General features: G+C 32.4%; 2 protein-coding genes across 2 annotated transcripts; one reads left to right on the plus strand and one right to left on the minus strand.

Moving 5' to 3' along the window:
* Positions 1 to 933: 933 nt before the first annotated feature.
* On the minus strand, positions 934 to 5,515 carry LOC114414828 (probable magnesium transporter NIPA9). The gene is made up of 9 exons (XM_028379263.1): positions 5,310 to 5,515; positions 4,926 to 5,024; positions 4,646 to 4,775; positions 4,072 to 4,160; positions 3,721 to 3,777; positions 3,567 to 3,625; positions 2,412 to 2,532; positions 2,071 to 2,219; positions 934 to 1,774 (listed from the first exon to the last, which is right to left on the minus strand). The coding sequence occupies exons 1-9, from the start codon at positions 5,418 to 5,420 to the stop codon at positions 1,573 to 1,575; spliced, it is 1,017 nt and encodes a 338-aa protein (XP_028235064.1). The 5' UTR covers positions 5,421 to 5,515; the 3' UTR covers positions 934 to 1,572.
* Positions 5,516 to 10,025: 4,510 nt separating this feature from the next.
* On the plus strand, positions 10,026 to 13,177 carry LOC114414829 (eukaryotic initiation factor 4A-2-like). The gene is made up of 5 exons (XM_028379264.1): positions 10,026 to 10,222; positions 10,611 to 10,687; positions 10,881 to 10,987; positions 11,215 to 11,645; positions 12,241 to 13,177. The coding sequence occupies exons 2-5, from the start codon at positions 10,620 to 10,622 to the stop codon at positions 12,874 to 12,876; spliced, it is 1,242 nt and encodes a 413-aa protein (XP_028235065.1). The 5' UTR covers positions 10,026 to 10,222; positions 10,611 to 10,619; the 3' UTR covers positions 12,877 to 13,177.
* The last annotated feature ends 772 nt before the right edge of the window (positions 13,178 to 13,949 follow it).

The raw sequence follows: 13,949 nt of genomic DNA on the forward strand, positions 1-13,949 counted from the left end.
GTTGGGAAAATTAACAAAAAAATAGACATATGGCAAAGGAAATATTGAGAATTGTCGGACTAATTTTTTTTCTTCTAGAAGCTCAAAATAGGCACAGAATGAGGTGAAATTAATAAGTGTAGAAAGGTAGAAGAATGATAGTAAGAAGTTTTGATGTGAAAAACTCCCTTACTGTGAGTCAGTGTCAACCTTTATAGCAAGAACTTGATTGTCTTAATTAAATGACAACTTGATCAGACCGATACAAAGAAGTTTGTGTCAACCTTTATAATTTATGCCACATGGTCATTGTTTAGCCAACGCTTGTAGCGTCGACTTTTGACGGACGCTTAATCAACATTTGCTTGCTTTGTTCTAACACTGTGATGTATTATACTAACATCTAATGTTATGCTAATATATATCAATTTTCTATACTAATAAAATTCTTTATTTGTATAATTGTATTTTACTGTTAGTGTGAACTAACAAAAATAGTATTAACAATTTAATTTTCATTAAATAAAAGTTTTACCAGAGAAAGCTAATCGAACTGTTAATTTATAGTGACAGATCCAAAAATCTGTCTTGTCAAGTTTATTCACTCATCTAATGCAATATTTTTAATATTCTTTTTCTTTATACTTGAGTAATACATTTTTATCATAAATAACACCTAAGGCATTCATTCATTTTATCCATCTTGCTTGAATATTTTTTCCTAAAAACATCCAATGGTTTACATCTCTAGTTTTCGTTATGCATGATGATTGATGAACCTTAAATACTTAAAGGATTCGCAAGTTTTACTATCACTGAATTAAATCATGACTTGAGTCACTTGATCATCTGCATGAATTATCTCGGCTTGAAACTTATACTATCACTGAATTTCATATTTGAGTTCTCTAAAAAGAATGTGCAATCATCAAGAAAAAAAAGTAAAAGAATGTGTAAAGTGAAAAGGTAAGAATATATCTACCTCTTGATTTTGATTAAAATACCTCACAATCTTAACTTTAAATTAAAAGGAAATAAATATACCCTCTCACTTTAGAAATGTCAAATAGTAAACTCTCCCTCATCTAACAATCAGGATCAAATCATCATTATAATTCCCTTCAACGGAGGGTTTGTGGCCTAAATTTTGATGGAATCAGCACTTTTGCCACGATGATAGTTTCCAGAGGATAAAGTACAGCCTTGTCCTATTACCCGGTAACGGAAGTCAAACCTAATCTCAAAGAACACTGCTACTACATTAGCATAGGAAATTAGGAATAAATCGTTCTCCACTGCACCCTGCAATTTGTTTCCATGATATGCTAGCATTCTGCATCTGGCTATACCATCTTCATATACAATATTGAGAAATATTGGAAGTTCATGAATTATACAAGTGGCATCAGAAAAGGTGATGATTTTTCACGTAAAATACGTGAGCCAGAAGGAATGATCCCTAAAAATTCATGCCCTCTGATAAAGCAACCACTGTACACAAACAACCTAACCTTACAAAAGGGGTCTTCTTCTTTAAGGGGTGAGGGTGATTCCTGAGAATGGATGAAGGATCATTTTCCAGCTCAAGTCAAATCAAGCTTTTTCTTTGGAAGATGATGAGAGTAAATGATTTAAGGTCGCTGCTTGAATGACAGCAGTTGGGCTAGGTTCCCTAACACGGGAAGTTCCAGATCTTCTAGGGCCATAATTCTTAAAGCGGTGTGAAGAAAATCGAAAGAATCTCACTAGCTTTGTAGAACCAACAAGTAAAATCACGCCAACAATTATAAGTAGCCTGCAGCAAAATATTTCCGATTAACATATTCCTGACACAAGAACATGAAGGTGTCTATCTTGTTCGAGAATTACCATAACATTGGTGATATATATATATATATATATACTCAACCAAATCAGAAAAAGAGTTGCATCAAAGATTAGAAGCAGAACAGAAAATGCTCGAAAATGAAATGTAACTATTTGCAGATGTAATGAAGTATAGAAGAGTGGAGTTCATTTCTGCGTAGATCAGCTTTATAAAGCAAGGGATGTAAATGCACAAAGAAATAATAGCATAACATTTATTATTACCATCCAAGAAGAAGTAACAAGCGAGCTTTTGGGGCCGAAGGGAGTCGCTCACCCAAAGCAAGCATCCCAGCAAGTACACCAGTCAAAATTGATGCCACTGCGGCACATGTAGAAACTACAATAGCCCGCCCATGTTTTAGACCACGTGTCTGCATGTTGGGGAAGTAAATACAGAAGATGTTAGTGTATCTTAAATTCACAAAGCAGAACTTGGACAAATATCAAGCCAGTTTGGCTGAAATCCCACCTTCCCACCATCCATACAATGAAATGCCCCTTAGGCTTAAAGTATGTAACAGTTCACACAAAAGTAAATGGCATGAAAGACGCCTTCAGAATACCTGGTAGTAAAAGCCTGTACCACTTGAACAGACACTTATGATGATGCAAATAGGAACCAACAGCTTGGGGAAGCCTTGCTCCAAGAACAGAAACCCCATCTTTGATATTACAGATGCCATCCTGCATTTTCATAATAACACAATTAAGAGTAAGGACTTATGATCAACTTGCGTTCTCTGTGTGTAAATAATACTCTTTCGGGTCCTTTATATAAAAAACAAATGAGTACATAGACCTACTTTTAGATGTGTTAATTGTTAATTCTCTTTTATACCCTAATTTATTATGAAAGCAACTAACGAGATGGTCACTCATTCTCCATGCAAGTGGATGCATTTATTGACCTGTTAACCATATAAGATACACTCATTGGTGAAAAAAATATTATCCCTTGAAATATGTGTAGCATCATTAAATATTACCACTACTAAAATAATTTAATTATGAGTATTTTTGGAATGAAATTTAAATTCTAACATTATTCATTAAGATAAACTAACTTATTTTTATTGGTCTTGATGAATTAATTATTTGTTTCTTATATAAAAGACCGGATGGTGTATCTTATAATCTAATTATCTGCAAGTTTTGTTCATAGCCAACAGAAAGTAATGACACACAATAAAAACTGACAAATCTAAAAACTAAGGGTTAGGCTTCACAAATAAACTTTTGTAAGCAGTTATATAAAATTGACTATTTTTAAGAAGCTGATAATTAACAAGAAAACAGATCATGTTAGTTATAAATGGAAAGAAATGATCACATTGAGTCATCTGTTTACATATGTATGGAATAGAGTTGTATCTATGATCTCTCTGACTATGGTAATCTGCTGATAATTATTTTGAAGAAACTTCCAGTTCTTGATTTGTATACACTATACAGATAGAAAGGACAGTTTTGTAGCATTTTTTTCCTTTTACTTTTCTATTCTACATGACTTGTTATCCTTCTAGCTGCATTATTCTCTCCAAAACATTATTTATTTAAAAGAAAAAAAAACATTGACAAGTACAGGTAATATCATTAAGGGTAAAACACTTATTTGTCATAATCTTCATGACAATATTAAAGAGTTGAGGCAAATGAAGGAAGTGAAATGTGTCCATCCGAGACCACAATATATAAATATAGTAGGGAAGTAACAGTACCCAAACAAAATTCCAGATTCTAAGCCGTAAATAATTTCCTCAACAACATCATATTCCATCTGCATCACTTAAAAATGTCAAGCAACCAAAGAATTACCATAAGTGGTATAAACATGTAAGAAAGGCTTCTTATCATGATTAAAGCAAGAATTACCATCTCTTGTTCTCTTCGATTGCGTTTGAATATGCGAAGCCATCCATTAAGCATTATCTGTACAATTGTTTCTAACAATTAGGAACAATAACTATTTTATAAGATAGTAATGTTACTTTGTTGCATCAATGACTCCACACTCTTTAAAGAAAAGTTAATCCGATAAAAATACTATAACTATTAATAAAATAATGTATCAAAACTATGAGTCTTGTAATCATGCAATCAGGTTTGCAAAAAAAGAAATCATAATGCTGCATAATTAGTTCCAAGAGACCACAGTAAGGTCTTCATATTGACTTCAAATAAAATTGGTAATTGATGGACCAAAACATAAGACAGGGTACCTACAAACAAGATGAAAACAACAAATGCCAGCCACGGTATGTGAAATATAGATAGAGCAGCAGCCTCTTGCTCCTCACCTCCAGCACCAACTCCTAAAAGAGCATACAATAGTTAACAAATTGGAGAAATGAACATAAATCATATTTCAACAGATTGATACATGATGTTGGTAACTGATTCCAAAAGTTAATTTTATAAGCTGCTAGATTAAAAAAAGGAAAATTCCATGAAATCTCTATCCATTGCTACAAAAAACAAGTGCATACTGCACCATAAAGAAAAATAAAATGGTCACACCATAACTTTTAGGTTTCGATTCAAATTCTGACCTATATAAAAACCTAGAAATTCTGTTAGTATATCATAATCAACAAAAAGAATTGTTAATAAATGCACAAGATTTTTCTGTCAGTGACTTAGTGTCACATGATAACACAACACAAAGAAAGGGACAGACCAATAGAAACAGAATATAGACATTTTATAATTACTTCAACAGCCATGTTCCTTGCTGTGTTAAAGGAAATACAAGCATTAAACTGAACACTCTACTTTGGCAATCTAAAACTTGCATTACCTATTGTGCCAAAACCTGCCAAGGTAATGCCCACCCAATCAACAATATTCATAACTTCCTTGAGATAAAAATGAGAAAAGACTGAGAGAATTGCCAATCCACAGCCAGAAACTGGTTGGATGACGGAGACCTAAATCAGAAAAACAACCAAATTACACATGACAAAAATCTTGGCAAAAGACTATAAGATCCTGCTAATGATAAAGAAATATCCCTTCAAATTCAAACTATAGTTTTTTCTGCATTATTTTTCTATTATAGATATAGCTAGAGCACTTACAGGAGCAAGAGCTAATGCCCTTAACATCAACAGTGCCCCAAATATATCCATTACAAAACCTATGAGCCAGGTTTTGTTCAAAGCATATGCCCTTATGACCTGCAAACACAATTGTAAAAAAACAAATAGCAATGTTAATCCTTAACCAAACAGTGAATTACTGATGCTTCAACGAAAAATTGGATCTTTACCCAATTTTCCTCCACCCAAAATCCCACGTTAATACATATGCACGCGCATGTACCCAATTTCACCGTTCCAAAAAATATCAAAATATACAACCGCAGAAATGGTAAACGGGAACCAAATCAAGGGCATATGAAAATGGAAAAGAAAAGAAAAAAAAAAAAAAAAAAAAGCGGAACTAAGAAAAGAGAAACATGCCTTGAGCTTGAAAGAGAGAGGGGGAAGAATGACAGTGCCCTTCTTCTGAAGGATTTTGCCGATGTTGTTGCCGGCAGTGGCAACCACCGTCAAAACAATTGATTCCCACATTCTCTTCGACCCTTTCTTCCTCCCTCTGCTCTGCGTGCCCGCCCCACTTTTTGTTTTGTGTCTAGGATTTGTTAATTGTGATTAATTATTTATTCAATACTATCATTCTTTAAACGGGTTTCAGAGACCTGATAAAGAAAAACGGTTTTCAGAGGAGTGATAACAAAATTAAAACCACTGTTATTTTTTAATGTATAAGGATCATTTCTCTGATGAACCCGCAGAGTAAAAACTTATACAATGATTAAAATTAAAATCTATTATAAATATATACCTTTAAATGTATAAATTATTGATTGATATTTTTTTTAAAAATTATTAAAATTTCATTTAGAAATACAGTTAAAACTTAAAAGGATGTTAATCTGAGATAGTGGATAAGAATTTTTTGAATCAATTATGAGTAATATGTGAAATACATTTTTAAAAAAAAGACAAAATATTGAGAAAGTCTAATTAAGACACTTGGAACAACAGCCAAAATTAGATTATTTCAAATTATTTATAACAAGTATAATTTATTACTGTTTTAATCAATTTTTATTATAATCAAAATCAAATTTTGTTTTTGATAAGTTTGTTGGGAAATGGCTTTTAGATGTGTGTTTGACCCAATTTATTTTTAGCTTAACTTAAGTAAAAATTGAGTCAAACACTAATTATAAATACTCTTATAGGATTCAAATCGTGGTCGTTTGAAAAATAGTTCCGGATAAGCTAAATTTGAGTTTCTTTCATTGGCTATTTTATAAGCTACTTGTTTTTAACAATTTACTCTAAAAATAAGTGACTTGTTTTTTTTAAGTATTTTTGTATAATGTTATGTTTAGCCCAATTTTTATTATTTTGAGGACAATAAAATTAAAAAAAAGGATCAAACACACTTACAAAACCTTTTTCTTGAAAAAATAGCTAAAATCACAAAATTTAAGTTATCAGAAAAGTGAAAACTTTACTTTCTAAGTTGTGTATTATAATTTTTAATATCTCTGACATGACATGACTTTTAATTTGAGGTAACAAATTCAGCTCAACCCAATAGATTGACCCAACCAATTTTTAATTAAGGTCAGGTTTGGGTAGCCACCTACAGTACTTAGCTTGTTACATAGGACTTTGCATATTTAAAAAATTCTTTTATTTTTTATTGACTTTTAATTAGGACTAGTCTAGTGGTTCACTAGTATGACACAAGGCTAACTTAGACCCAATAAATTTTTAGCTAGAAAGAAATGGGCCTAACACAGCTCCAATTCAACTTTCAACTAACAAGTTTAGATTTTTTATTTTATTTGTTATCATTAGGACCATACTAACTCTAATCATATGGTAAAGTATTTCACAAGCTTTTGTTGACTGATTATGAAATTAATTTTTGATTGAAGTTTAATCATACTTATAGTTTATTGTTTTTTTCTAAGAGTGTGAGAACTCTTTTAAGAGTGTATTCCACCGGAATCGAATTAAGGTTATTTTCCATAAACTCATAATGAACAAGTTTAGATTGATCAACCTAATTTGTCAATTCTATTTTTAATTGATCTTCTTTTGTTAATTATTATTGGGATAAATATGTTTTTAGTTCATACGCACATTCCTTTTGGTCTGGTTGTGGAAAAGAGTTGTGAATTTCGAACCACAACTCCTATGTATAGATATCGTCAAGGAACCGTGCAAATTCATGAATTTGCAACACAAACTATTGAATAATGAAGGTGAAAAAGAACACCTAGTAGTTAAAAATTAGGATTCAATGTATGTGGGGGAGACATTTTAATAATTTTCTTTTTAAAAAAAATTCATGTCATTGTTATTAAGTTAACAAAATAAAAAATTCCTCACAGTAATACATACGGGGGAACTAAAAACATATTATTAATAAAATATAAAAACTAGATTGAATTATATAAAACTTGAGAGACTAAAAATAAGAGAAAGTGAAAGTACGTGAACTAAAAACATATTTTTCCTGTTATTATTTACTGTCTTAATTACAGTACATTGGCATGTAAATTCCTAATTTCTTTTATTTTGATGCTTCGTTCAAACTCACACTTTGATGCGTTTTTTTATGCTTACACTTTGATGGTTTGAGAAGATACCTTCAAGCCACAAAGCCACGAGACTGCGAGATATAACGTAAAATTGTAATTTAAAATTATTAATTTTGCATTTTAGTTCCATATAACGGGTTAAGTTGGGTTCACCCATCGAGTTTTTATAGATTATTTATTTTTTAACTGGGAATTATGTTTTATGAAGTATTATGAATTTTATTTTGTTTTGTTGCTTTACACTATATTTATTTAATTCATCATATGATAATTTTTTTAAGAATTCGTGATAAGACAATTTATTTATATTATTTATTTGGTAATGAGTAATTTATAACAATATATTTAGATTATTTTTATTTATTTATTTTATATAATTGGTAGGCCATTTTATGAGTAATTTATCATTATTATTTTAAAAAAATTGGATTTGCCTAGTTAATATGCTAATTTGAAGTTTCTTTCTCATGTCACAAATCAATAAAATAATCAAAGTATACGAAGCTAACAAAAGAAAAGAAACTAAAAATCGTGCTTGTAACGGTGACAATGAGTGGTATTTGATAGCGTGGTGATGGCATATATTCAGAATTCAGACGGTGAAGTTGCGTAATGAGGGCGACGTCATTGGCGCGTAAATGGAGCTCTCATAGTGTAAACATACCTTTCTTATAGGCGGCGCCGAATATCCTTGTTACCTTGACGACCAAGACAATTCCATATGAGATTTTAAAATTTTCAAATAAGTTTTTTCTCTAGTGGTACAATTCTTAAGAAGTTAAAATGGATCCCGTAATTGTTTTATACTTTGTTAAAAACGTTGCTTTTATATAAGGATTTTTTGAAGCAAAATATGTCGGTAATCACAAGTTATGAGATTAAACATAAATTAAACATCTATCAGCATGTTTAGGAAATTCTACCTGCCATTGATTATATAAGGGGTTGTTTAACTTATCCTAATTAGTAAATATAAGTGAGGTTAATGTTAAATAAATTATACCAATAATCTTCAAATACTTAATTGAAAGAGCTCTTGTCCAGCAACAATGAAGTCAATACAAATAAATTCTAAATTTGGTTTGCTCAAAATAAAAGCTATTTAACAAATAAAGGTAAACGATATCAACCCATAAGTTATTTCTTTTCGTGTAAATGGATGGGAGTTGACCAACTTAATTTAGAGAAAAAATAGTTGAATTAGTTCCACAATTTAACTTGGTTTAAGAAATATCAAATCTAATTTAGTTTGACACAATACACAACTTGATTAATTTTTCAAATATTTTTATTCTTTATTATTTTTTAAAATATATGTTACTCAATAAATAAATAAATACAAATCCAAACTAAAAAAGAATAATCGGTTTTCTAGTCAATATTCTTTGAAACCCAACCAATTCATCCCTACTAGTACCAGCCAGATTTCACAAGAGAACAAGAGAAAGATGTAAAATATGGCTGGCTCATCAAAATCGCATCCATTAGACTTCCTTTCTCCCAACCAACATACCAAACACTAATAAGAAAGCAAGTAATATTTTCCCCTTTTCGTTTCCTGGCCACTGCATTATTTAAGTACAACCTACAAGAAACTTCATTTCAAACCACGTACCATATCTGTCTTGTGGCTTGTGGAGTTGTGGTGCATATCACACCAGGCTATTCCTCCCAATCATTTCTTTTGTACAATAGCAATATCCATGCAAGAGCAAGTATAGCTTGATCACCAAAACACACAATTGTTTTTAACACATCAAATGTTAATAAATGGGGCAACAAATATCTCGGACGAAATAAATGCCGATAAAAAAAAGTTACATTAAGTCATTCAATTTATGCTAGAAGCATAAGAGGATATATCAAATGCATGTTAGAAGTGTGCATGAATTTAAAAATAAAAAATATATTTGAAATTGGATTTTGATAATCAGTCATAGTTTATTAAACTGTTTGATATTAAAACTATTGGAGGATATATCAAATGCATCAAGTGTGCTGATTTTTTTTGGCTAAGTTGGATGCTAATGGTGTCTCCAATCTCTTTGTCATTCAAAACATTCCGGATGGCTTGAGAGATTTGTTGTTTGCGGATGAGATGGGTACTTGTTTCCCTCGAGGAGATTAGGTGTCTTTGTTGTTTTCTGGCTTTTGTTTTCCTTTTTCTCTCTTGCAACCAAAACAAAATGCCAAATGCAACATAAGAGGGTTGAACCTATCACTTCACGAGAGAAAAACATTTAAATGAGAGTGAATGTGAATGAAAATGAGGAGAGTGAATGCATGAGAAAACAAAAAGTTTGACAGTTTACACACTTATGTATACAAGAGGATTAGAAGGCTAAACCTTTTTTTTTTATTTAGAATGAAATAAAGAAAACAATTTTTTTTTACAGCTTCATTTGCATGGGAAAAAAGAAGAGAACGAAAGGGGTAACAAGATACGACGCCGTAACACTTGTGGGTCGGGCTGCAATTAGCAGAAAAGATCAGGGGTAAAATCGAGAAATAAGTTGAAAACTAAGCATCGAAATACATTAAAATAAGGAAAGCATTTCAAATTTCCAATACTCACTCTCTCCGACGCCTTCTCTGTTACGTCCTCCTCTCACAGCCACAGCCACAGCCACAACCACAACCACAACCACAACCCTTCGAGTTTCAGAAACCCTAACCCCACAATAACCTCTCACAAACTCACTATTTTTCATCATTCGATAATTCGAACTTCCACCATCTTCCCCAAAGGTTTGATTTCGTCATTAGCTGCTATTCAGATTTAGTTTATAGATTACTATCGCTCTTTTGCACGGATCGATTTATTCTCTGGCGTAAAAAAACTTTTTTTTTTTCATTTTAGAACTCACATCTACCATGTAATTCAAACTAACATAACTAATTGGGTTGTATCAGTTTTCTCTTGTGCATAAAAGAAACGCCAACGATTTTCTGCCTCCGTTTTGCTTAGTACTATTTATTCACAACACTATATCGGATTATTCATTTTTTTTTCCTATTGTTAATTTGTGTTATGAACTATAGTTAGGAGAATTCAAATTTTTCATTTGTGCAATACCAGTATATAAACTTTGATCTGTAGGGTGTGAAATGAATCGATGTGTATTTTTCTTTGCAGTTTGCTATCATGGCTGGGTCGGCACCCGAAGGATCACAATTCGATGCTCGTCAATATGATGCTAAGATGAATGAGTTGTAGGTTTCCCCTTCCCTTAGATGGATGCTTAATAGAGATGCCATGGCTTGAGATATGCCTTTATATTATAATAATATGTATTAGTGATACCATCTTATTATTTCATGTGTAATGCCTACCTGTGAACTGTGATACATCCATGCCTAGAAGAATTATATGCTCATTCTTGGTTTTATGTTTTCATGGGACCAGACTTGGAACTGATGGGCAAGATTTTTTTACTTCTTATGACGAAGTTTGTGAAAGCTTTGATGCTATGGGATTGCAGGAGAACCTTCTGAGGGGTATTTATGCATACGGTATGTTCATTAATATATTTGAATGTACGATAATTTTAGTTCTTGTTTGAGAACTTTAGTTTCTATTGTTTAGCTCTGCATCAAATCTGAGATTAATTTACAGTCAAATTATATGCCTCTTAAGAATCTTGAATACTTGCTGCACTCTCTGTTTTGATTCATGTTGTTGTTATTATTTGTCATTGATAACTGAGCATTTGTGCGGATGTTGTATTACTTCTGAGAAGGTTTTGAGAAGCCCTCTGCAATTCAACAAAGGGGGATTGTTCCTTTCTGCAAGGGGCTTGATGTTATTCAGCAAGCACAATCTGGAACTGGAAAAACTGCCACCTTTTGTTCTGGAGTTTTGCAGCAGCTTGATTATAGCTTAGTTGAATGCCAGGCACTGGTTCTTGCTCCCACTCGTGAACTTGCACAACAAATTGAAAAGGTCATGCGAGCACTGGGGGACTATCTTGGTGTCAAGGTCCATGTTTGTGTTGGTGGGACCATTGTTCGTGAAGATCAACGCATCCTCTCAAGTGGGGTTCATGTTGTTGTTGGTACTCCTGGTCGTGTATTTGACATGCTGTGCAGACAATCTTTGCGCCCTGATAACATCAGGATGTTTGTATTGGATGAGGCAGATGAGATGCTCTCTCGAGGTTTCAAGGATCAGGTCCTCTCATTTTCCTATGCTGCTCTCTTTTATTGGCTTCATTCTATTGTTTGTGGATTTTGGCTTAAAAATACTATTTAGTTTTTTATTTGAATTTTCACCAAATGTATACAGATAACTGAGCTATAATGGCTATCAATAAGTTGTGCTTTGTCAAACAGTACATTTTGATGTACTAGATACACTACAACAATATAGTAGCCTGTTAAAGATGCTAAAGGGCATCTTTGACTAGATTTTGAAGCTGAAAGAATAGGGGAAATAGATATCCTGTTTCAGTCTCTTAACTCTTTTCTTTTATATATTCATCTTTTATCTCTACAAAATTTGGAAAAAAAAATGCCTGAGACTATTATTTGGGGCAACTTAAATTTTCTTTTTCACTAAGTGTTAGTTTTAATGTTCTTATGGGCAAGAAGATTTAAATACTTACTTATTCTTTGTCGTTTTGAAAATTATGTGTTTTGGTTTGTGGTCTGCATTGGTAGCATGTACATGTTTAATATGAAATACAAATACCTACAACTTTATCTGCCTTTTGGTTCATTAAGATGTATCTTTCTGAATTCTGACTTTCTCTTTTACCACCTTCCAGATCTATGATATTTTTCAGCTGCTGCCACCTAAGATCCAGGTTGGGGTTTTCTCTGCCACAATGCCTCCTGAAGCCCTGGAAATCACAAGGAAGTTTATGAACAAACCTGTGAGGATTCTTGTAAAACGTGATGAGCTTACCTTGGAGGGGATCAAGCAATTTTTTGTCAATGTAGACAAGGAGGATTGGAAGCTGGAGACACTATGTGATCTTTATGAAACATTGGCAATCACCCAGAGCGTTATCTTTGTGAACACCAGACGCAAAGTAGATTGGCTGACAGACAAAATGCGGAGTCGTGATCACACAGTTTCAGCCACTCATGGAGATATGGACCAAAACACAAGGGATATCATCATGCGGGAATTCCGTTCTGGGTCGTCCCGTGTTCTTATTACCACAGATCTTTTGGCCCGTGGTATTGATGTCCAGCAAGTCTCACTTGTTATAAATTATGACCTGCCAACTCAGCCAGAGAACTATCTCCATCGAATTGGTCGTAGTGGACGGTTTGGGAGAAAGGGTGTTGCTATCAATTTTGTGACAGGAGATGATGAAAGGATGCTATTTGACATCCAAAAGTTTTATAATGTGCAGATTGAGGAGTTGCCAGCCAATGTAGCTGATCTCATTTGATTTGGTCTTCCCATCATTGGTATGCTTTTTATCATGGAGGCCGCCGTCATTATTTTGTTTATCATGGCCCAGGGCAATGAGGGCATTTCTCTAGCCAGACTTTAACTTAACCCCAAATCGTATCAGCGGAATGCGTTGTTGCAATTTTGTTGCTTGCTTGTTTGTATGTCTTACTAAAGATTGTAGATTGCCGCTTTTCTGTGCGTTCTGTTTTAATATCCGTGAGGTGCTTCTGTAAATTTGAAACTTTTTTAACGTTACGTTGGAAATATACTGGATTTATTTTCATTGTCATCCCCAAGAATTGACTTATATGGTTATATTTACCTGTCAGTCATATGATGCTTGTCCTTAATCTACATATGGAAGCTTTTTCAAGTTACAGTCCTATTAAAATCCATTTTTAGGACCAAAGTATTAGCACAGGGTTTCTCTTAATTGAATTTGTCCGAGTATGCAAGGATGTCTTCGCAATTTATTTGTAGATAAGTACACATTTACTTGTTTACTAAAAATATAACTTTTGGTCTGATAATGTATCATGCTTCAGCTTACAATGAGATTTCCCTTCCGAGTAGAGAACTGATTGCTCGTCACGTTTTGTGAATTATGAAGTAGGGGGTATTTAGAATGGAATCAAACTACCGAGTGCAAAATTGAAAATCTACCTAAAAAATTGAAAATCGCAGAAAAATCAATGATCATACGTTTGGATTAATTTTTATTTTTTAAATTGTGTGATTTGATTTGGTTTGCGAACATGCTAAAATCTTAAAAAAATCAATGATCATACGATTGGAATATCCGTAGACATCAATCATTTAGTAATTACTTTTCTGTTATTGGATATCTATTTTTTAAGTTTTCATTATTAAAAATAAGTATTATGAATGTTATTTTATTGATTTTTTATAAAAAAAATAATGGTTAAAACTTGAAAATAAGTATTATGTATTGTTTTTATTTTTAAGTTGAATGATTGTTATTAAAGTAATTTAATTTAAAAATAATTATTATTTTACTTTAAATTTAATTATTGAAACTTTCGTTATTTATTTAAAGGTTAATTGTTA

Source organism: Glycine soja, chromosome 6 (assembly GCF_004193775.1).
Source record: "Glycine soja cultivar W05 chromosome 6, ASM419377v2, whole genome shotgun sequence".
NCBI lineage: Eukaryota > Viridiplantae > Streptophyta > Magnoliopsida > Fabales > Fabaceae > Glycine > Glycine soja.